Source organism: Globicephala melas, chromosome 20, assembly GCF_963455315.2.
Source record: "Globicephala melas chromosome 20, mGloMel1.2, whole genome shotgun sequence".
Taxonomy (NCBI): domain Eukaryota; kingdom Metazoa; phylum Chordata; class Mammalia; order Artiodactyla; family Delphinidae; genus Globicephala; species Globicephala melas.
The window spans coordinates 52,340,667-52,364,818 of NC_083333.1; the positions used below are offsets into that span (position 1 = coordinate 52,340,667).

The 24,152-nt window shown below is 50.7% G+C and overlaps 1 protein-coding gene across 2 annotated transcripts; it reads left to right on the top strand.

Moving 5' to 3' along the window:
* The first annotated feature begins 761 nt into the window (after positions 1-761).
* TRIM25 (tripartite motif containing 25) lies at positions 762-23,849 on the top strand. Of its 2 annotated transcripts, XM_030881639.2 has the most exons (9): positions 762-1,457; positions 5,663-5,758; positions 8,712-8,945; positions 11,021-11,192; positions 12,701-12,766; positions 14,959-14,985; positions 15,310-15,393; positions 15,472-15,570; positions 17,024-23,849. In XM_030881639.2, exons 1-9 carry the CDS (start codon positions 855-857, stop codon positions 17,551-17,553), a joined length of 1,911 nt encoding a protein of 636 aa, XP_030737499.2. In that variant the 5' UTR covers positions 762-854; the 3' UTR covers positions 17,554-23,849. The 2 variants fall into 2 exon arrangements, with proteins under 2 accessions (XP_030737499.2, XP_030737501.2); XM_030881641.2 differs by lacking the exon at positions 15,310-15,393.
* Positions 23,850-24,152: the final 303 nt, after the last annotated feature.

A 24,152-nucleotide genomic window follows, 5' to 3' on the forward strand; every position in this document is an offset into this window, starting at 1 on the left:
AGCAGGGAGGGAAACAAAGCTAAAAATAAATGAAAGAAAATAAACCTAAATAAACAATTTTGAGAAAAATGTTTCAAAATTATATTTGTGTGTGTGTGTGTGTGCACGGGCAAGTGTGTATGTATGTGTGTGAGAGGAAAACTTTGTTAAACTGGGATGAATCCGAACTCCAGTAAAGTAGAAATGGAAAATAAAATAAAATAAAAAGCATGTTATACCGGCGGCATGGAAAGAAATCACCAAGTTTAAGCCTGAGCGTGTGGGTGTGTGACCATGGGCTCCAGGCTGCAGAGATTGTAAGCCGATACGCCAGCGCCCAGGACCAGGGAAGAGAAAGGAAGGATTTAAAAAAAAAAAAAAAAAAAAAGGCAGTCAGTCATTTACTGTTCCTGCAGTTATTTTTTTAAGACCCTGTCCTGATAAGATAGCCTTGCTCGCGGGGCGGTGCGGACAACTCCTGTCCGGATGAGTTCTCCGAAGGAAGGTACCTGCTGCAGGGGCTTCTGTGCAGTAGTCCCCTCACTCCCGGGATCCGGGGTTCACCACTCGAGGCGTCAGTTTCCTCATCCGCAGAGTGGCCGCAAGAACCCCCTGGTGGTCGAGAGGCTCGTCTGAAACCCCGAGCCCAGCGCCCCGCACCCAACCCCCGGAAACCACCGGGGTACGAACGTCGCAACTCGCACGTCAGCAACCCCGGGGGCCCCGCGCGGCCCGCCCCACCTGCCCCACGTGACTTCCCGAAAGGCCCGGGGACCGCCCCTCCCGCAGATCAGTTTCGTTTCCTTGGCGGCCTCCGGGCGATAGTGCAGCAGTCGCGGCCGCGGTTCCAGCGCGTCCCGTCGGGTTCCCCCAGGATGGCCATGGCGGAGCTGTGCCCCCTGGCCGAGGAGCTGTCGTGCTCCATCTGCCTGGAGCCCTTCAAGGGGCCGGTCACCACGCCCTGCGGCCACAACTTCTGCGGGTCGTGCCTGGACCAGACGTGGGCCGTCCAGGGCCCGCCGTACCTATGCCCGCAGTGCCGCACCGGCTTCCAGACGCGGCCACAGCTGCACAAGAACACGGTGTTGTGTGCGGTGGTGGAGCAGTTCCTGCAGGCCGAGCAGGTCCGTCCCGAGCTCCCCGACGACTGGACGCCGCCCACCCGGGCCGCCGCCCCCAACCAGGCCGACCAGGTGCCTTGCGACCACTGCCTGAAGGCGGCCGCCGTCAAGACGTGCCTGGTGTGCACGGTCTCCTTCTGCCAGGAGCACCTGCGGCCGCATCTCGACAGCCCCGCCTTCCGGGACCACCCGCTGCAGCCGCCCATCCGTGACCTGATGCGCCGCAAGTGCCCCCAGCACAACCGGCTGCGGGACTTCTTCTGCCCTGAGCACGGCGAGTGCATCTGCCACATCTGCGTAGTGGAGCACAAGACCTGCTCGCCTGCGCCCCTGAGTCAGGCCAGCACTGACCTGGAGGTAGGGGCTGGCGGATGAGGGCCCAGAGGGGCAGCCTGGGCCTGCTGGGTTGTGCGGAGGGCACCACTGTGGGCATCTTGGCCTACTTGGGTCACCTGGGTGCGGGGGATGGGCCTCGCTGGGCCTGAGATCAGGGCAGGGGCATCCCCAGGGTCCAGGTAGAAAGGGGCTGGGAGAACATACAGCCCTTCTGGATCATTCCTGGTCCACCTTCTCTGCCCCCACCCCTCTCACCCATTATACGGAGGGACATTGCTTGCCTTAAGCCTAGCACTTGTCTGACATGGTTAGTACAGGGTTTTGAACATCAGATATGAGCGCTAGAGGTTACCTCTGTTCTCTCAATAAATCCGGGTAGCACCCGGGAGGTGGGTATAATTAGTTATTTACAGCTGAGGAAATGGAGGTTCAGAGAAGTTAATTTAACCTGAGCTAACCCAAGTGGCCAAGTGGGCATTGGGACCCCAGCTGGTCTGGCTCCACATGTGCTGTTTCTCCCTATGGACCAGCCTCAAAGCCAAGTCCACGGAGTTCAGAGCATAGGACATTCCTGAGGTCATGTGAGAAAAAGCCTTTGGTGAGCCAGAGACTTCCAGCGACCAGGGAGGACAGTTACGGGTGGGAGGGTGGGCAGAGTCCCAGGAATCCCTGGACAGGATGCACAGCCAGACTCCTGCACCGTGGCGCCCTATATACTTCCTGTGCCGCTTTAAAGCACAGGACTGGCCCTCATCAGTAAAGTGAGGGGCTGGGGCTGGGTGGATTCATTCCCAAGGGGCCTTCTGGGTCTGTGGTGATTTCAGTGGTTTGGGGATCATAATTTCCCCCTGTGGACTCCAGGCAGAGGCTGAAAAGCTGTAGTCTAACTACCTTTCATTGCATCCGTCTGAGCTCCAGAGTGAAGCCTGATTTCCTTTCACTCCGGCAGTGCTGTCCGGGAGAACAAGGGCTGTCCTCGTATCATCAAAGGAGACGGGAGGCCTGTGGGAGGTTTGCAGTGGCGCCAGGGCCAGGGTGAAGGCTTTGCTCCCGTCCGGGCACGGCTCCTCCCTGGCCTGGTCTGCTTCTCCAGTCTGAGCTGGGTTTCTGTGTACTTCCTCCCTGAGTCCCAGAAGTCAGACCTCAGGCAGTGCCTGACAGTTGACTTTGGAGGTACCACCATCTCAGGCCCAGACTACCTGGGTCTCTACCTGTTGCAGGAAGGAACCTGCCTGGCCTGCGGAGGCTGGAGCCCTGCTCTGCCCCGCATCCGCTGTGGTTCAGGGCAAGTCACTGAGTTCTCTGAACCTTATCTTCATCCGTAAAATGGGATTAATAGCATTCCCTCCCCACCTCCAAGGGTGACCAGGAGGCTCCGGAGGGATGAATTGCGTGGGAAGTGCCTCGTAGGCAGGCCCCAGGGTCAGGCTGGTTGACACAAGCTCTGACCAGAGCTGGATGTTGAGATTTGGGTTTGAATTCTGGCTCTGCTTCCTAGCTAGGAACTCAAAAAAGGGGCGCAATAATAGTACCTATCTCAGAAGGTTATTGGGAAGATTAAATGAGATGTTCCGTAAATGGCGTTTTACAGTTCGCTAATGCTGCACAGACGTGCCGCTATCATTTCTGTTACTCAGAAATCCCTGAGCAGAGTTTGCTGCATGGAGGGGGTTAGGCTGCCCAGATCTTCTTTGCCTCAGGATGCATGGCTCTGAGGACTAGGGTAGCCTGGCTCCTATCGAAAGACCCTTCTAGAAGTTCTTATCCAGGAGGCTGAAGGCAAGTAGGGGCAGAAGGACCCATTTCCGCCTGGTCTGGAGCCCCAGCTCCCTCTCAGCCTCCAGGGCCTGGAGCTGGAGTCTGCGCTCAGATTATTTGTATGCCATACACACTGGGCTTTTTAATCCTTTTACCAAGGCTTTCCTGCCATCTCTCCCCTTCCCCTCGTTGTCCTGGCTTGCTCAGTCCTTTAACCTGTCTCCTTTTCCAGCCCTGCTGCTGGTCAGTACTGGTGGCAGAGCCAGCCCAGCTTGGCCCAGTCACTGGTGTGGGGTGGACTCAGGACTCCGGTGCCTCCCACGTGGAGGACCCAAGTCCCCAGTCTGTGAAGCGATCCTCAGAACTTCGAAAGGTTCTCTACCCTTGATTAGGGGATTGTCGCTGCTGTCAAAGTCCTTGGGTGGCTTTCCTTTCGTCATCTATAGCCCTGTGGGCCCCTCTCTACCATCAGGGGACTGTTGTATGCATTTGATTAATAGTGGGTAAAATCTTTCAGAATATAGGGTTCAGGGGTGTACTACTAAGAGTGAGTCTTGGAGGTGAAACATTTGGCAGCCCCCAGGTATTCTGAGGTCTCTTCCAGCTCTGAGACCTGTGAGGCCAGATCTGCCCGGGCCTGGCCTTCTGCCTTTGGCCCACAGTTCATCTTGGCCACTGTTAGAGACCAGGTCAAAGGGCATTGTCACAGAGGTCACATCTGAAACGCTATCAGTGACTTGGGCTTTTGGGGTTGAGTTAGTGTGGCCTTGGTCTCTGCTTCTAGCTTTTACATGTGACTCTCTCTGGGTTGTTCAAATCCAGAGTCAAGGTCAGTGGTGGAGTGGGAGAGGCAGGGAAGAGGAAGGGAGGGCCAGAGTATTGTTGAGCCAGCTAGTTAGGGGACATACATTTTTTTCTAGAATTTTCCTGTGTGCTCAGTTTGGACACAAGTCTGTAATTGTAACACCAGGATCTTGTAACACTAGTTAATGGCGATGTGACCTAGGGCAAGCCACTTAATTACTCTGTGCTTCAGTGACCTCATCTGTAAAGGGGGGATAACCCTCTACCTCCTAGTGTTGCTTTTAGCTTTACATAGTTAATACATGGAAAGCACTAGAACAATGCCTGGCTGAGAGTAAGTACATGATAAACACTAGCTCCCATTATGGTAGTGGTGGTGGTGATTTTCCTACCCATTTCTACGCCCCAACATTTCACCTGAGTAGGGTGAAATTGGACATTGACTATGAAAATTTATGGCAATACTAAGAGGCCTTGGGTGATATTAGCTTCCACTGGGCATAATTTACCTTTGTATCTGAAGGCTAGGGGCCTAGCAATTCTGAATCACCTTAGTTCAGTTTCAGGGACTGAACTGTCGATGGCTGGTTTACTGCTGGTTCGTCCCTATTCCTAGGGTTTAGCCCTTGGAGGTCCCTGCCTGTGGGGCTTATCAAGTGAGCCTTGGACTCTGATCTTTGTCCACCTGCCTCTCCGAGGCTGACAGAGGCCCTCCCAGCTGTCTTCCAGAACTGGCAGATGGATCTGGGAGAACAACCCCCGATGCCAGGCTTATCTCTCTGGGTTTCCTTCTTCTGGATCTTAATTACATAATCCTTCCCTGCTTTCTTAGCTCCCCATTGGTTTTTAATAGATCCCCCCTCCCCCAATATTCTGTCTGCTTTTATGGTTGTTTGCAGTGGGAGGCTTGGTTTGTACAACCCCGCCTGCCACTTTCTGAAGCAGCTGCCCCAGCTCGTTCTGTCTGTGTGAGCTTGACCACCTTGCTGTCCTCTTTGCCTCAGTTTCATCATCTATAAAATGGGTGCTAGTGAAGAAGCTCATAATCAAGCTGAAATTTACTAAGACCATTTGTCCTGACTAAGATCCAGGCACTATGCTGAGGACTTAACCCTGCTTCAGTTAATTCTCCTACTAGCCCTGCGGGGTGGGAACAGTTGCGTTGATATCTATTTCATGGCCAAAGAAACAAGTGAGAGACAGCTGGAGAGCCTGGGTATTGAGTCTTGTCCGTCTGGCTCCAAATCCTATCCTTGTAACTTCTTTACTGTCCAGTTCCCCTGAAAGGATGAAGGGAGGCAGTAAATATGAGAATGCTTCAAAAATCTACAAGCAGGGACTTTCCTGGCTGTCCAGTGGTTAAGACTTCACCTTTCAGTACAGAGGGTGCGGGTTTGATCCCTGGTCAGGGAGCTAAGATCCCACATGCCTCGTGGCCAAAAAACCAAAACATAAAACAGAAGCAATATTGTAACAAATTCAATAAAGACTTTAAAAATGGTCCACATCAAAAAAAACAAACTTAATAAAAAACAAAGCTACAAGCAGATGAGACTTGGGGTGGTGGAAACACCTGTGGGATAGACTTGAGGGCAGTCGCTGGTGTTGGGTGCTGGTGGGGGGCTGGATGGGGTATTTTCTCACTCGGTTTGTTTTCTCCGCAGAACAAGTTGAGGCATAAACTGACTGTCATGTACAGTCAGATCAACGGGGCGTCAAGAGCACTGGAGGACGTGAGAGCCAGGCAGCAGGACGTGCGGGTGAGTGACAGGGCTCCCCGCCACCAGCCTGGCCCTGGAGCCTCCCTTCACCTCTGGGGAGGACAAGGCTTGTGTCAGGTTCACTCACAGTGTCAGAATTCGACTTCAGCCTTGCAGAACATGCAAAAAGCTATGTGCCCAGAGAGATCCTTCACAGACTCAAAGCCTACCTACAAGCCCAACCATTAAAAATTAGGGTTAAAATATAGTCATATAAAAAGTGGTTATGATTTAAGGGGGAGAAAAACAGGAAGTAAAAGTTGCATCTATTTATTTTTAAAAAGTGTATTTGTTTCTAGGGCGACTGTAACAAGTTACTGCAGACTGGGCTTACAACCACAGAAATGTGGTCTCCCACAGTTCTGGAGGCCAGAAGTCCCAATTCAAAGTGTCGACAGGGCCACACTCTTTCCGAAGGTTCTGGGGAAGAATCCCTCCTCGCCTCTTCCAGCCTCTCGTGGCTCAGGCATTCCTTGGCTGGTGGCTGCATCACTCCAATCTCTGTCCCTATCTTCACACGGCCTCCTCTGTCTTCTCCTCTTTTGTCTCTAATAAGGACACTTGCTATTGGATTAGAGCTCACCTGGGTAATCCAGGATGATCTCATCTCAAGATTCCTACCTTAATTACATCTGCAAAGACTCATTTTCTAAGTAAGTTCCGAAACGTGGACATATCTTTTGGGGGGCTGCCATTCAACCCATTACAGGAAGTATAGGAAAAAAGACTGGAAGGAAATATAATAAAGGAATAGTAGTGCAAGTGTTGGAGTGGTAGAATTAGGGATATTTTTTTCCCTCTAGTTTTTTTTACAGTTTTTATAAGGTTACAATGCTTTTACATTGAAAGAAGATTTGATTTTTAAGCATTCTGGTCTGGAGCTGCAGCATTCAGTTTTATTGCCACAGCTGTGGCTTAATTAGATGAAATGTGGGTTAGAATACTAGCCTGTGTTGGCAGATCTCTGAGCCTTAGTTTTGAAGCAATCACAACTTCTTTCCAGAGGTGAGTTATGAGGCTTAAATGAAAGGATGCACATGAAAATACCTGTATCAGTGGGGGGGCAGGCTAAACTGCTGTAACAGAGATACCCCTCAAAATCAGAGGTTTAAAGAAGATAGCCGTTTATTTTGCTCCCTGTGACAGTTCAGGTGAGGAACCCAGGCTAGTGGGATGGCTCTGCTCCATGTGATCCTTCAGAGTTCAGGATCTTTCCTTTTTATTGCCCTTCCTCATCTCTGTGGTTGCAGCTGGGTCACCATTACATCTTTGCTCTAGCCTGTGAGAAGGGGGAAGGAGAGTGTTGCCATTATCACTTTTGCTCCTGTTGTGAGCAGCTTAGTCACATGACCAAGCCCAGCTGCAGGGGATGCTGGGAAATGTAGTCTGCGGCTGGGCTGCCACGTGCCGGTCTAAACTCCAGGGGTGTTCTCTTATTGACGGGAGCAGAAGGAGGATGAATACTCAGGGACATTGGTAGTCACACTGGAGGTGGCAGGGTAAAGTGTTGGTTAAAGAAAGAATTGAATTCCCGGGACTTCCCTGGTGGTCCAGTGGTTAAGACTCTGTGCTTCCACTGCAGGGGGCACGGGTTCAATCCCCGGTCGGGGAACTAAGATGCCATGTGCCGCGCAGTGTGGCCAAAAAAGAAAGAAAAAGAGTTAATTGAGTTCCAGTCTTCCTGTTCCTCTTATGTGTGTTTCTGTCACGTTTGATTCTGAGCTATTGAGGTTTCCCAACATGTAAAGCGAAACTGCAGCTTCTAGAGCAGTGCTGTCCACTAGAAATATAAAGTGAGCCTTATACTGTGTATAACTCTAATTTGAATAACACATGAAATTAATTTTAATAATATATTTTATTTAACTCAGTATATCCAAAGTATTATTTTAATCAGTGTAAAGTATTAATGAGATATTTCAAATTCCTTTTATTTTACACTTATAGCACATCTTAACTTGGACTAGCCATAGTTCAAGTGCTCTGTAGCTGCGTGTAGCAAGTAGCTATGGTACTAGAAAGCGCAGTTCTAGAGGAAATTTTCTAGAGCAGCCTCATACCCTTTAAAAAATTACTCATGAACTGCTTTCCAGCTTAAGAAATAAAATATCGCCATGGAAGATGAAGCCCCTGCTTTGCTTCTCCCTTTTTATATCCCCTTTCCTCTCTTCCAGAAGTAACCACTATCCTGAATTTATACATTCCCATGTGTTTCTTTATACTTGTAATATGTATGTAATGTATTCCTTTGGCAATAAATACTACCATTCTGTTTGTTTCTAACCTTTATGTAAGGAGCATCATACTGTATGTCTTCTTCTACAAGTTGTTTTTCCCTTATTACTGTTTAATATTCCATCCTGTGAATAATTTTCCGTCTTCTATTGATAGACATTCAGGTTGTTTCCAGGGTTTTGCTAATTCAAACAGTGCTGCTTAGAGCATTCTTGTGTGTCTCTTGGACAGGTTCTGAGATTTTTTTCTTTATTTATTTACTTGGTTGCATGGGGTCTTAGTGGCTGCAGGTGGGCTCCTTAGTTGCAGCTCCAGGACTCCTTAGTTGTGGCTCGCCAGCTCCTTAGTTGCGGTACGTGGGCTCCTTACTTACGGTTCGCGGGCTTCTTAGTGGTGGCATGAGAACTCTTAGTTCCAGCATGCATGTGGGATCTAGTTCCCTGACCAGGGATTGAACGCAGGCCCCCTGCATTGGGGGCACGGGGTCTTATCCACTGCGCCACCAGGGAAGTCCCCAGATTTTTTCTAGAGTATATTCCTAGACTGAGTTGCTGGGTCAAAGGGTATGAGCACCTTCAGATACACCAGATCTTGCTCTCCAAAGTGGTTGCATCCCTTTGTATTCCCAGGAAGTATAGGTAAGAGCTCCTGGCGCTCCGTGTCTCAGGCTTAGCTTTTTTGCCGGTCTGATGGATGCCCTCTTGTTTTGGCTTCTCAGGAGGTTGCACACAGGAAGATGGACCAGCTTAGACAAGAATACATGGAAATGAAGGCTCTCATTGATGCCTCAGAGGCCAACTCCACACGAAAGATAAAGGAAGAGGAGAAGAGGGTCAACAGCAAGTTCGACAACATTTATCAGATCCTCCTCAAGAAGAAGAGTGAGATCCAGACCCTGAAGGAAGAGATTGAACTTGCCCTGACTAAGGGGGACGAGTATGAGTTTCTGGAGGTGGGTCAAGATGAGGGCGTTGAGTACTCTTTCTGCCTAGCGTCATGATGTTCACTGTGGGTGCGTTGGGGCCCTCGAGGAGCTGAGGCTGTATGAGGTCATGGGAAGCATCCCTGAGACACATGCTGTGTTAGTTTTCTACATTTCATGACAACTTACCACAAACTGAGTGGCTTAGAAGAACATCTGTCTGTTATCTCACACTTTCTGTGGCTCAGGGCATGGCTGAGGTCTCACCAGGCTACATTCCTTTTGCAGCTCAAGGTTGTCTTCCAAACTCACATTCTTGTTGGCAGAATTCAGTCCCCTGTAATGCAGGACGGGGGTCCCCATGTCCTTGCTGGCTGTCAGCAGGGGCCGTCCGCAGTTCCTAGAGGCTGCTGTGATTCCTCGCCGTGTGGCCCTCTTTCGAGTTGGCAGCCGGCTTCTTCAAAACCGGCAGAGAATTTCTCCCTCCCCGAAAGCCCAGTTCCTTTTTTAAGGACTTTTACCTGATTAAGTGAGGCCCACCTGGGAGAATCATCTTTTTGATTAACTCAAAACCAACAGATTCGGGATCTTAATTACATCTCAGTATTCCTTCAGTTTTCCCATGTAATGTAACCTAACCATGGAGTAATATCCTTTCATACTCAGTGTCATGCTCATACTCAGGAGGAGAGGATGTATAGGATGTGTGCCCGGGGCAGGCAGGAGTCTTGGGGGCCATCTTAGCATGCTGCCTACTGCATAGGCCTCCACCGCTTGCCTCCATCCTGCCTCTGCACGGCCCCTGGAAGTGTCTCTCTAAAGCACAGGCACCACCCCCTGCCCTTTCTGATTTCACATTCCCACAGGACCTTGGTGACCAGCCTGCCTTTGCCAGCCACCCCCTGCCCATGCCCTGTGCTCTAACCACAGCAGAGCACTCCTCAGATGCACTGGGCATTGGGAGGGAATGCCGTGGCTGGCTCTGCCTAGTAAACCCCGTCCTTTGTCCTCAGATCCCGTTATTCTGCCATTGCTGGCGATCCGGAGCATGTTACCTGCCTCTGCTCTTGCCCTCGACAACGTTGTTTTAGATGTGCTTGTTTTCATGTCTGTTTAAAAGGCTGTCAGGGGACCTGCCTGGTGGTCCAGTGGTTAAGACTCCGTGCTCCCAATGCAGGGGGTGTGGGTTCAATCCCTGGTCAGGGAACTAAGATCCCACATGGCGCACAGTGTGGCCAAAAAAAAAAGAAAAAAGAAAAATGCTGTCAGCTCTTTTCAGGCGGGGCCCTTCACCCTCCTGGCATGTCCAGTGCACGGCAGAGTGTCTGGCATGCGGCAGATGTTCTGGGGTGGCCCGTTGATTGGGTGACGTGCTACTTTGACACGTCCAAGGCCCAGATTCCATGTTCAGGTCCTGAGGAAGGACAGGAGTGCCTGGCAGCCTTCTCTTCTCTGTTCAGGGTCTTCTAGCCACACCTAGGCTGGATGGCATTAAGTTTCATCTCACGTGCTCTTTCCCGTTTGCTGGCCTAGCCGCCTTGAGCGCCCACATAAGGATTCCGAGTCCACATCTGGTCCTCTGGTTGCTGTATGACATGATTTGGTCCCCAGGTCTGGAACCTTCTGTAAGATCCTGCTTTTTCGTTGGATATGTGGCTGAATCCTGCAGCCTTCCAGGCATTCCTGTGTATTTTCAGGACTTGTGTTCAGAGCTGGTCCTTGCGGGATGGAGATGGTAATGAGTCTCCTGTACTTCTTCAGCCACAGCTGGAGGGGTGGAAAGAGCATTGTCCATGGGGGTCAGGAGATCTGGGTCCCAGCTTTGTCCCTGCCATGAATTGGCAGAGGTCCTGGCAAGACACTTGTCATTTTTGACTTCAGTTTTCCCGTTTGTAAGGTGAGGGACCTCTGAGGGCCCTTCCAGCTCCAGATCGCTGTGTCTTGAAGTGGCACTTTAACCCCCAGTGACCTCTGGCTCTAATTTGAGAGGCTGATTAGACTTAGTGCCCATGGGCACAGGGAAGCTCCTTCTGGGGTTCATGAGGCCTGAGCCCAGGCCCTGGCTTCACCAGAGCTGCCTGAACTAACCCCCTGGCTTGTTGCAGAAAGCAGCAAAACTGCAAGGAATCACAACGAAGCCAGTCTATGTCCCCAAGGTGGAGCTGAATCACGAGCTGATAAAGGGTGTCTGTCAGGGCACCTCTGAGCTCAAAAATGAGCTGAAGCAGTACCTCAAACAGCTCCAGGACAAGAAGCCTGAGGAGCTCATCATCCCAGGTAACTATTAGCAACCTCCTATGCTTTCCACTGGGACCCCTGAAATGGGATGTGTCCCCTCAGTGTTTTGGGGTGGGAGAGAAATCTTGAACTGGAGCATTGGGGCTTGAGTTTCGGGGGTTATAAAACATTTACCCTCCATCTAGGAGGTAGTGGGGAGTTTTTGCCTCTTCCTGAGATTGTAGCTGTCCTTCCTAAAATATTTTTGGGGGCTGGATGTTGTGAAGGGTCTTTCTAGATAGGCTTTTTTTTGTGAGTCTGAGGTTGGCTCAGATGGGCTGAATGGATTCTGGGTTGTCAGTGTTATTTGGTAGGGAAGTGGCTAGTTTGGGGGTCAGAGAAACATGGAACTCCTTGATACCCCCTGCCCTTCCACTTATATCCAACCCATTGTCAGATTTTGCTTCTTAAATATCTCGTGCTTCAGTCCGCTGATTTCACTGCCAGCCACCAGTCACCTGCTGTCCATTGCAATCACCCGTGGCAGCTTCCTAATGAGTCCCTCTGCATGCACTCCTGTTGCAGCTGGAGAGAGCTTTTCAGGATGCAAATCTGATTTCTTGGCACCTTCTCCCCTGCCTCCTGTTCAGAGACTTTCCGTTGCTTTTAGATTGCAGACCAGACTCTTGACCCTGGCTGTCAACCCCTGCCTGGTCAGGCCCCGTCTGTCTCTTTAGCCCTGAAGTTACCCCCTCCTCCCATACATCCCTCTACACTCTACAATTCTTCAAATATGTTAAGCTTAAAAAAAAAAAAATGTTAAGCTTCCTGCCACAGGGCCTTTGTACATGCTCCCCCACTGCCTAGAGGGCTCAGACTCCAACATCTTCACCAGGTGACTCCTGTCACCCTTCAGAGGTCAGTTGAAACATTCCATTTCTCAGCAAACCTCCCCTGTTGCCACTCCTCCTCCTCAGACCAGGTTGCCGGGTCCTTATCATCCCTCGGGGCCCTTAGCGCATCTGTCATTTTACTCTTCCTTGCCATTCACCAGACTGTGATCAGTGAGGGCAGGGGCTGGGTCTGTTTTCATCCAGCACTCTCCCCAGCGCCTGGCACAGAGGGGAAAGCCACCGATGGATTAGCCCTGCATACTTGTTTTCCTGCTATGTCAGTGATCACTGGTCTGGGGAAGGAGGGGTGAGAGGAACCAGAGGGAAAGGAGCTACCACGACATGCCAGACATCTTGATCTCACCACCACGAGCGAGGAGAGTCAGCCCCGTCATACGTCGGAAGAAACCAAAGCTCACGGACGGTTCAGAGGTCATGGAGCTGGGTGCTGGTGGAGGAAAGACTCCACCCTGGCTGCATGTTAAGGCAGAGAAAAGAGGGAACACGCCGAATTTGTCTTTCAGTTATCTTGTTTCTAGTGCTTGTAAGTGATCGGATGGGGAAGGTCAGCGGAAATCAACTTTGTAAGCCTCTCCCCGCCTGCCGACCGCGGGGCTGGCTCCTAGGCTTGGTTCGGAAGAGCCGCATAGACTACCCTCTTCTTCTTTGGCACAGGGGGCCCTGGAGGACATGACCTGCCGCACATGCCGAAACCCCCACGGCCTGTGAAGAAGATCCCAAGTAAGTAAAGTAAGCCCACCTCTGTCCCTGGGGCAGCAGCGACTGTGGCAGGCGGTGCTCGGGCTGAGGCACTGGCAGGCGTCACGGCTCCTTTCAGTGGGGCACAGCCCATCCCAGGCTCCGCGGGGCCCGGGCGCACCTGGAGGCAAGTGCTGCCTGACCCCACTGAGGGGAGGTGGCAGGACTGTTGCAGGAGCCCTGCTGGGGCACGCGGGAGGACCGGCCATCAGCACTGGATATTCTGACTGCCTGGAACGGCAAGATGACCGAAGCTGGCTTGTCTTGAGAAATACTTACGATGCCCGAGTTCTGGCATTTGGGGTGACCCCCTGAGCAGAGGCTGAGCCTCACCGTAGCCCAGTGCCGTTCAGCCTCGGGTTGGGATGTGTTTCTGCCATCACAGAGCTCTTCAACCTTTTTTCCCTGTTGCCCTCCTTTGCTCTTACCTCTCGGGCCCTTTTAGAAATTATTTTCCTAATCACCCCCATCCATGAAATTTTAATACCGCACATACGATATATCTGTTTATATACTGTGCTTTTATACATAAAAAGAACAAGTTTTTTCCATCCTTCTCTCCCCCTCACCTCCTAAGAATCAATTTTTGCTCCCCCTTGGGGGCGAAATCACCTTGTTGAGATGGGGCTGGGGTGAAGAATGGTCCTCAGTTTCCTCATCTGTCAAATTTGGACCATAATGATGTCCACCTCATGGGATTATTGTGTGAGGTTCACATGGGACACTGATGGTGAAAGCTCTCTAAAGGACGGGCATATGTCACCGAACTGTTGGCCAAAAAGTCAGTGAGGACGGAGGAGGGCTGCCCCCTATTGGGTGGTTGGGATGAGAGAACTCCGGGCTGGTTTTTGTTGTTGTTTGCTTGGTGTTAGTGTTTAGTGGTTGTCTTTGGCAGACAAATGTGTGATACCAGTTCCTGAGTGGAATGGGGTCGGGGACTGGGATGCCTGGGACAGGTGAGGAGGGAGCCATCAGCGGAGCCTGAAAACGTGGAAGGGCACCTTGTGTGAAGAGGGAGGTACTGTAAACCTGTGGCCTTCTCAAGGCACAGCTCCTGAAAGCCTCCTTCCCGCTGCCCCACTTCATAAGCCCCGCGCTTCACGTGAGTGAGCTGTGGGGGGCTGAGGCGGGGAAACAGGCAAGGAAGGGGTAGGCTCATCACTGTGGATGAGGCTTCTAAGAATCGTGCTGACTGGGGGGGGGCCCTTTGCCTGAGGCCAAGGTCATAGCCCGGGGTCCTGCCAAGATGCTGGTCCAGTGGCAGTGGGCAGGAGAGGAGCAGGGGGGAGATGGGAAGAGTGAGAACGACTCCCGAGAAATACGGCTGTGAAGCGGGAGGAACCGGGAGCCAGAGGGGCATGTGGGACCAGGGAGGGTCTGGTGGGGAGAGAGCAGGGCTGGTCTGGAATGTACAGGATCCTGCAGGCAGGCAGGGATGAGATCCAAAACCCCCTTTGTCATTTCAGTGGTGGGGAAGGTGGCAGAAAGGGAACCTGAAATCTTCTAGCCTGCTCAAACTTGAGCCTTCATTGCAATCCCAGGGGCTTGTAAGAGACAGACTTCTGAGCCCCACCCCCAGACTCTCAGTTTCAGCTGGTCTGGGTGGGTCTGAGAATTTGCATCCCTACAGCTTCCCAGGTGATGCTGATGCTACTGGTTTGGGGACCACGCTTTGCGGACGGGTGTTTTAGCTAAACTCAGTTCCCACAGGCACACACTCGTGATACTTTCTAAAGACTGCCGTGATCCTTGGCAAGCACATTTTTTTGGCCGGCTCCCTATGTGAGTCTTTTTTTGTGTTTGTTTTTGCATTTTTTCTTCTGTGGAGATATAATTTAATACTACAGTAAAATGCCCAGATCTTAAAAGTACAGTTAGATTAATTTTGACAAATGCACACATCTGTGTTACCATTACCCAGATCAGGATAAAGATTTCCATTATTCCAGGAAATTCGTTCCTGCTGCTTATTAGTGAGCCCCCTCCCTACCAAAACCATGATTCAGGCTTCTATCAGCGTAGATTGATTTGCCTGTTGACCCCTTATATTTTTCGAGTTTAAAACATCCTAGCTTTATTTGCGTGGGTCACATTAGTGCATTGATTGCTATTATGGTGTTTTGAAAGGGTCATTGTGTTTAAAATATGTTAATTCTGAAAATTTTCTTTTTCAGAAGAAGAAAAGAAACCCAAGAAACCTGGTAAGTTACGCATTTCTGCATCTCTTTGTTTCTTGAGTGCCTGAGTGTAGAACTGAATGCCAGCAGGGAAGGCTGAGCCATGGGGTTCGGGGGTCTGGGCTCTGTGACTGTGTCCCGTGCTGGCAGCCAGGCCTGGGCTTGGAGGCGGCAAGTGTAAATGCATAAGACCAATAGGATGAGTGTTGCCCTGTCTGGACTCATTTGTGTCGCCGTGGCTGTCCAGGTGTGTGTTTGTGGAAGCAGCTCTTGAGAATCAGCGTGGCAGGGAGTATAGGCCATCAGGTCACCCTGTCACGTCCCCAACTCATGCGTCTCCTCCCTCAGCCCCAATCCTTGTCTCAGCCAGCAAGCTTCCCACCTTCGGAGCCCCAGAACATTTAGTGGATCTCAAACAAACTGGCCAGGAGGGTGAGTTCTGGTGGGCCAGGGGCAGTGGGCTGCCCACTCTGAGTTTGTTCTGAAAACATCTCTCTCTTCTTCATCCAGCTGAGGCCAAAGTCCCCGCCAGACCGTTGACCCCAGTGACTCTCAAGGCCAAGGTGCTGGAGACCTTCCTAGCCAAGTCCAGGCCTGAGCTCCTGGAGTGTGAGTAGCTGCTGGCTTGCTTACCCTTGCCTCTGTCTAGCTTGGTCAGCCTCTCCCCTAGAGGACCCACTGTGCTCTACTCTGTCACACCCTTACTTGCTCCCCTCTGGCTTCCAGCCCGGAAGTGGTGGGAGTTCCTTCCTCCAGGCCAGCCTAGGGGCCACCTGCCCGTAGCTTCACCCACAGAGCATCCTCCACTTGTGCTCACTTCCACGCAGTGGCCATAACCTCTCTCTGCAAAGTGCGCTCTGGCCCTCCTTTCCCCACAGCCACAGCAGGCTTGGTGGGGAGCAGTGGATGGCTGGTTCTCGGGCCGGCGCCTCCCCCCACCGCCCCCCATTTGTGGGGCCCCCTGTGCTCTGTGATACAGCCGTGTAAGCAGAGGAAGCGAGTTCTAGGGACTTAGGATCTTAGAGGACATTTTCCCAGGCCATTCATTTTGCCCGGGGGGAAAACCGGAGCAAAGTATCCTTCCCTGAGCCCCCGAGCCAGGGAGTGGCAGATAACCCCAGTCCTGAATTCCCAAGCTAGGGATTGTCTTCTCTGCCTGCTGTCTCCCACTGGTCCAGGGTTCCCTGTGAGCAGAGGGGCAGAGATGGGTGTGTCCTGGGGAGGAGGTGGAGGGTGGGGACAGCACTCATCTCTGCTCAGTCTTCGGACTTGCCAGAACTGGCTGGAAGTGTGGCAGGAAGGGCGGGGAGGCCATGCTCGTGTCCCAACCAAGGAGTATATTCAGGTCATGGGTGTGCTTCCAGACCTTGACTGGTTCCCCGTTGCAACCAATTCAAGTCTAGACCGCTTAGCTCTCTACTTGTGGCCCCATGTGTCCCTCTCCTCCTGCTGTGGCCTCTGTGCTCCCAGCTGCCCAGCCTTCTCTGGTCCCAGCACCTGTCCACCGTCCTCGTGACTCCACGTTTGCCTTCACTGTCCCCTCTGCCGAGCATAGCCTTTCTCCCTCCTCTGCTCTCCTCTGTTTAATTCTCTTCCTCTTCCTGTCGCCAGCTCCAATTCTAGCCCACCTGTGAAGTGTTCCCCTGTGCTCTCCCCACCCTTTAGCCGTTGCCCCGTGGCTGTGTCCCTCCAGCAGTGTGCCTGCCCTTTAGCAGAGTGCAGGGCCCGTAGTGTTGTCATTACTGACAGGCTTGCCTTGTTTGTGGGAGTGTGAGCTCCACAAGGCCAGGCACCGTGTCTGGTTCATGGTTGTACATCCTGCATGGAATCTGGCATAAGCCAGGGGCTCAATAAATGGTCTTAGATGGAGGAATAGACAGAGAGATGGGTGACTAATAGAGGCACAGATGGCTGGATTGATGGATAGAGAGATGGACAAATGTCCGCCTGGCTAGATAGAATGGATGGATGAAACAAATGAATAAATATGACCAGTTAGGAAAAGGATTGAAAGTGAGAGCACTTTGGGCTCCTTGTAACTGACTCCTTGGTGCTCCCTTAGATACTGTTAAAGTCGTCCTGGACCACAACACTGCCCACAACAAGGTGACTGTGTCCAAGGACTACACCGTAGCTTCTGTGGCTAACGTACCCCAAAACTACCGATCACATCCCCAGAGGTTCACATGCTGCCCTCAGGTGTTGGGCCTGCACTGCTACAAGAAAGGGATCCACTACTGGGAGGTGGAGCTGCAGAAGAACAACTTCTGTGGGGTGGGCGTCTGCTATGGCAGCATGGAGCGGCAGGGCCACGAGAGCCGGCTTGGCCGCAACAGTGCCTCTTGGTGCGTGGAGTGGTTCAATACCAAGATTTCTGCCTGGCACAACAACGTGGAGAAAACCCTGCCCTCCACAAAGGCCTCGCGAGTGGGCGTGCTTCTCAACTGCGACCATGGCTTTGTCATCTTCTTCGCCGTGGCTGACAAGGTCCACTTGTTGTATAAGTACAAGGTGGACTTTACTGAAGCTCTGTACCCGGCCTTCTGGCTGTTCACCACAGGCGCCACGCTCTCCGTCTGCTCCTCCAAGTAGGCGGGCTCTGGACGCTTGGCCTGACTGCCTGTGCAGTGCCCGGGACTCTAGTGAAAATGCTGTATGTAGGTGGAGCTCTCAGGGGGGTTCCTGAGAGTCCCCAAGGGCTGAAAGGATGGGAGGGGAGCTGGTGAGGGTGGGAGGATAGGGAGATGGGCTAAGAGGATGGGTTTGGCCAGGGAAAGGGATGGGGTGATTGCGTTATGGGTGAGGAAGCCTTTCTGCCTTCTGCTGCCCATCAGGCAGGATGACCCCCCCCCCTCTTGTTCTGGTAGATCTCCAGGCTGCCCGGTGGCCGGGTGCGGCTTTGCGGAGTGAAGTCCTTAGTGCCCCTCTGCTCTTGGACATAATCTATAGACACTGTGGGTTCTTCCTTAGGCCTCTGGTGTCTGCCTCTCTGCTGTCTGGGGTAGCCTTCAAATCTTGGAGTTTTGATGATTCTCTACAGAGCTACTTAACTCTATAGATTTTTTAAAACATTCCAAAGTCACTGAATTTCATTATTACTCACCCTCCACTACCTACACGTGGGAGTTGGGGTGAATGCTCAGACCTCTGGTTATTTTCTGTGCTTGAGGGAAGCTGCGCACAGCAGGTCTCCACCCAGACCAGAGTTTCCCAAAGAAGTATGTCCTTTTCCTCCACTGTTTCCCTTTCTGTCTTGGACCTCAACACCCCATCCATGGTTTTAAAGTGTTGAGTCCAACAGGACCCTTTTCAGTCTAAGATTTCAAACCATAATCTGAATCAGCCTGTTTTGGATTTGTGATTCAGGGTCAAGGTGACCCAGGTCCCATGTGGCTAGAAACCCCTCCCACTCTCATGTATTGTGAAAGGCGTCTCAGCAGAGATGCCTTGGTTACAACTACAGAGCCTTCTTCCCCTAGCCCAGGCTTTGGGGCAAGGCTCTTCACCAGGCAAGAGGGACCCTGACTGTGTTCACAGTTGGAGGTTTTCTTCTGAGTGGAGCCTCTTGCCTTCTTACTGATCACCCTCCTCAGTGACAGCCTCTGTTCCCGAGGATTGTGAGATCCTGCACTGGCTGGTGGAGATACCACCGTGGCCAGCACAGTTGAACGTTCAGCTAAGCCCGCTGTCAGGCAGACAGGCCAGGTGTGGCTACCTCAGGGACCATACTAGGTCACCTGCTGGGCTGACTACCTATGGCCAGAAGGGCCTTCTAGCAGATCCATGGGAAACAGCAACATTCCCGTTCAACCCAGCACTGGTCCTTGTGTGAGTTAGAGGCCTGTCACCAGCCCTAGCCCTTTCTGCTTTCCTCCTCGTTTGAGCCAATTCCAGATGTAGGAATTGACCAGGCAAAGGGTCAGGAAGACTTAAGGACCAGGGAGGAAAGAAGCTGCCAGGCTTCAGCACAAGGAGCTATTTTTCCTGCAGTGTTTCTGTGCAGTGAAAATAACCCCAGTCCACTCAGGGCGGGAGTGAATGGATTGCTGGAATTTCCCAAGCTCCTTATATCCTGATACTGTCAGGATGTAAGTTCTGATCCCCAAAGTGAGAGAAATGGAACCTCTTGTGGTGAAATGTGTCCTGCTCTGGGCTTTGCCAAGAGGGAGAGCTGAAGTCAGCCTCCTTGTGGTATGAAAAGGATAATAATACCACTGGAGACGGGGACCCCAGGCCTGTCCACATGGATGTTTGACAAGTTAGTGCTTCTGGAGCCTTGTGCTGGGCCCCCAGGGCACTCTAGCCAGGCCCAGAGCACTTGATATTTCTGACAGATGTGTTCATCTGTGTCACCTCCCAACAAGAACTTCCACTTCCTTGGGAGAGAAATCATCTTTGTAGGGAAGATCCCCCTGAGATAGCTGAAATGTGGTTTTTAAAAGTTTTCTTTCTTTGCTCCTGGGAAGAAAAGTTCTTTGTTGATTCTTCTCTGCTTTTGGAGATGGTCCAAAGCATCTTCATCGATCTCCTGAAACAAACGCCTTGTTTGAAGCCAGTTTATACTCGGGAAACAGCTGGGTTTAGAGGGGAATGCCGAAGATTAAACCACGGGTCCTGCTTGGGCTCTTCTGCAGAAATGAGGGCAGCCAAGAGGGCTGTTCCCTGATGATCTGTCATCCAGCTCAGGAAAGGGAAGCCTGAGCCCCTGTGTTGATGAGAGGCAAGCAGGTAACCCAAGGTGAGCCCTGTGTGGGTTCTTTGCGTGAACTGAGGGGCATTCCGAACCATTCTGTTTCCAGTGGTGAGACTTTACGTCCCCTCCCTTGACTTGCGGGGCCGGTGCCCGACACTAGCGTCCTAGAGTTGGGGGAAATTTTGTGTTCATCTGACTTCCCGTTTTGCAAAGTAAGTCAGATGGGGAGGTATCGGATGACTCCACTCACCGCTCTTGACATCCCATTATGGAGGAGGTGCCTCCTTAGATGCCCCTGGTACCCTGGAGGAAGGGTCAGAACTTCCCAGATACGCAGACATAAAAACACTCTCCCAACCTAGGTATCAGGGGCTGTCTCAGTCACTCTGGTGTGACAAACGAAAGGTCAGGGTCAAGTGTTCATTATTATTCAAGGGCTGATTGGTTCTCCTGTTATAATTACTCTGAAATGGGTCTGTGATCTATACATAATACTGATACATTATTTCTTACCTTATTCTGCCCCACTGTATTGATTTTAAATAATTAGGAGTATTTAAGCTTATATTCTTGAGCTTATATTTTTAAGAGTTGATTCTTTCAGAGATAATAAGGGCTGTAGACACAGATCTTCTGAAACCCACGAGAAATACCAGAGCCAGGGCCCGCTGACATGCCTTAGAAGCTTTGAATGCAATAAAGCTGTGTGTGGTATTGTTTCACACATTGCAGTGTGTGTAGAAAGTGTTACTTACCTGTCATGCTGGAGTCAGCACATGAGGTGTCCAAGGGCCCCTGGCTGCCCCCCACCCAGATGCCTGGGGGCTGGGATTTCAGCAGAACTATAGCCCATTTGAGGCTGTCATGGGTGTGGCAGCCACTCAGGAAGCTTTCGATGCAGAAATCCCAGCTGGATAAGATGTCCTTCTGGGCTTTGCCTCAGGATGTGGGTGGGGAGGAAGGGGAGGGGTATGAGTGAAAAGGTAAATGGGGTAATCAGGGCAACAGTGATGGAAGTGGGAGGGTTCATTGTATTATGCCTTCTATTGTTATCTCTGTTTGAAATTTTCTGTAATAAAAAGTTGAAAAAATGAAACAAAAACCAGCCAGCAGTGGGCCCTGTTCACGGATTTTATCCTTGTTTGAAGAGAGGTAGGAGTTGGGCTTGGTGTGGATTTGAGGTTGTTGAATAATAATTTGACTGGCTGTTGTCTCTTGTTCCTGCTGGGGAGATACTAAATCCTTGGAATTTCCCCAGTAATAGGAGCGTCCTTATTATTCATGAGCCCCTTGGATCACACCTGAATTTATGCTAAGAAGTGAGATGACCCAGGATCGGGGCTGGTCGGCAGAGAGACCAGGCGTGAGATTAGAGGGTTGGTCTCCCTGAGCCAGCCTTACCCCCAGGAGGGGAGAGGGGCTGGAAATCGAGTTGAAATATGTGGTCAGTGATTCAATCAGTCGTGCCTGATAAAAGCTGGTCACCCCAAAGACCTGAAACAGGAGGGAAGAGGGCAGGGCACAACCTTTGAAAGAATGACATAGCCCGAGGACATGACATAAACTGATTAGAAGCAAATGAGTCCAAGCTGGAGGACAAGTCGACTTCACTAGACGTTGTGCCTCAGTATACACTCTTCTTCTTTTTAAATGTATTTATTTTATTTATTTTTATCTTTGGCAGCGTTGGGTCTTTGTTGCTGCGCGCGGGCTTTCTCTAGTTGCGGCGAGCAGGGGCTACTCTTTGTTGCGGTGCGTGGGCTTCTCATTATGGTGGCTTCTCTTGTTGTGTAGCATGGGCTCTAGGTGCACGGGCTTCAATAGTTGTGGCACGTGGGCTCAGTAGCTGTGGCTCGTGGGCTCTAGAGCTCAGGCTCAGTAGTTGTGGCGCACGGGCTTAGTTGCTGCGTGGCATGTGGGATCTTCCTGGACCAGGGCTCGAACCCATGTCCCCTGCATTGGCAGGCGGATTCTTAACCACTGCGCCACCAGGGAAGCCCGGTATACGCTCTTTGTAACACATCAGCAAGCTAAATGACACAGCCACAGGCGCCATGACAGTTCCAAGGCCCACCATAAGGATCAAAAAGTGGGCGGTGGCCCAATTCCTGGAAATCCCCACCCCTTCCTGAAATAGCTGGAATACTCCTCCCACTCATTAGCCTATGAAATCACCCACCTCTTTAAAAACTGAGAACTGCATACCCTGGGGCTGCTCTCAGCTTCTGAGATGGCCCACACTCTGTCTGTGTAGTGTGTTTCTTTCTAAATAAATCCACTTCTTACCTATCACTTTGTTTCTCACTGAATTCTTTCTGCCATGAGACATCAAGAACCTGAGCTTCATTAAGTCCTGAAACCAGGTGTGTGATCTCAGTTGGAAGACGGTGGGTTTTGCCCGGGTTTGAGTCCCGGCATGTGGGTTCAAGTCCCAATCTGAGGTGCATGGTTTCAGCTCCACTGAACACCCCGATTCCACAGGGAGAGGGACAGGAGCTCTGGGTTGGTGTCCCTTCTGGACCTCACTCCATATGTCTCTTCATCTGGGCAGTCTTGATCTGTATCCTTTCCAATGAAACTGTAATCATAAGTATAGTGATTTCCTGAGCTCTGTGAATTCGAGTAACACTTACCCTGAAGCTGAGGGAGGTCATGTGCTATAGACCGGAGGTTGGTGCTGCCGCCCAATTCATATGTTGAAACCTCACCCCCAGTGTGGTGGTATTGGAGGTGATTAGAGGGTGGCACCCTCATGAAAGGGGTTAGTGCCCTTATACGTGAGACCCCAGAGAGCTCCCTCACCCCTTTTGTCATGTGAGGACAGAGCAAGAAGACAGCTGTCTCTCAACAAGGAAGCAGTTCTTACCAGACACAACCTGCCAGCGCCTGCTTCTTGGACTTCAGCCTTCAGAGCTGTGAGAAATAAGTGTTTTTGTTTAAGCCACCCAGTTTATGGCATTTTTGTTATAGCAGACCAGACTAAGCCTTCTGGATGTGTGTGTAGCCAGTTGGTCAGAAGTGTGGGTGGCCTGGGGACCCCCTGAAGTGTGGCTGGGGTCTGAAGTGAGGGCAGTCTTGCTGGGACTGTGTCCTTTGGCCTGTGGAGCCTGACTGACTCCAGGGGTTATCAGCAGAATTGTACTGCAGGATGCCAGCTGGTGTCAGAGAGAGATGGCAGGACTTGCAAACTTTGAATAAGCCCTTGACCAACTTGTCAGAAGAAACTACACTGTTCTTTCTTTCTTTTTAAACATTTCTTATAGCAGGTTTATTTGCAAAAACTAGAAACAACCCAAGTGTCCATAAACAGGGTGAACAGATAAATTTTGCTGTAGCCATACAGTGGAAAACTGCTCAGCAGTATAAGGAAGGAACTATTGATGCACGTGAAAACATAGATAAATCTCAAAATAATTATGCTGACTGAAAAAAGCCAGACGTGAAAGAGTATATAGTGTATGATTGCATTTATGTAAAACTCTAGAAAATGCAAACTCTCTATAGTGACAGAAAGCAGTTTAGGTATTGCCCTGGAAGGGGGGTGGGCAGGAGAGGCTGCAGGGAGGGATTATAATGAGGCATGAGGAAACTTAGGGGAAGATGGTTATGTTCACTATCTTGATTAAGGTGATAGTTTCATGGGTATTTGCGTATGTCGAAACTTAAATTGTACAACTTAAATATATGCAGCTTACTGTGTCAATTATACCTCAGTAAAGCTTTTTTTAATTTTAATTTTTTAATTGAAGTATAATCGTTAGCTCCAGGTGCACAATATAGTGATTCAATATTTCTATACATGACAAGATGATCACCACGTTTAGTTACCATCTGTCACCATCAGTCTCCCTCACCTCTTTCATTCATCCCCACAACCCCCTCCCCTCTAGCAACCCCCTCCCCTCTAGCAACAACCTGTTTTGTTCTCTGTATCTATGAGTCTGTTTCTGTTTAAAACACATTGTTCTATATATGCAATCTAAAAAAAAAAAAAGGTTCTGGTGAACCTAGGGGTTGGACAGGAATAAAGATGCAGATGTAGAGAATGAACTTGATATGGGGAGGGGGAAGGGTAAGCTGGGACGAAGTAAGAGAGTAGCATGGACATATATCCACTACCAAATGTAAAATAGATAGCTAGTGGGAAGCTGCTGCATCGCACAGGGAGATCAGCTCAGTGCTTTGTGACCATCTAGAGGGGTGGGATAGGGAGGGTGGGAGGGAGGGAGATGCAAGAGGGAGGGGATATGGAGATATATGTATGCATATAGCTGATTCACTTTGTTGTACAGCAGCAACTAACACACCATTGTAAAGCAGTTATACTCCAATAAAGATGTTAGAAATATATATATAAAATAAAATAATAAAATAAAACAAAACACATTGTTCGTTCTTTTTTTTCGTTTTGGCCGCGCCTCTTGGCTTGTGGGATTTTACTTCCCCAACCAGGGGTTGAACCCGGGCCTTTGGCAGTGAGAGCACCGAGTCCTAACCA

Coding starts and splice junctions, on each gene's coding strand:
- TRIM25 (XM_030881639.2), top strand. CDS start 855: ATGGCCATGGCGGAGCTGTGCCCCCTGGCCGAGGAGCTGTCGTGCTCC. Junction 1,458..5,662: donor AGGCCAGCACTGACCTGGAG/GTAGGGGCTGGC, acceptor TTTTCTCCGCAG/AACAAGTTGAGGCATAAACT. Junction 12,767..14,958: donor GCCTGTGAAGAAGATCCCAA/GTAAGTAAAGTA, acceptor TTTCTTTTTCAG/AAGAAGAAAAGAAACCCAAG.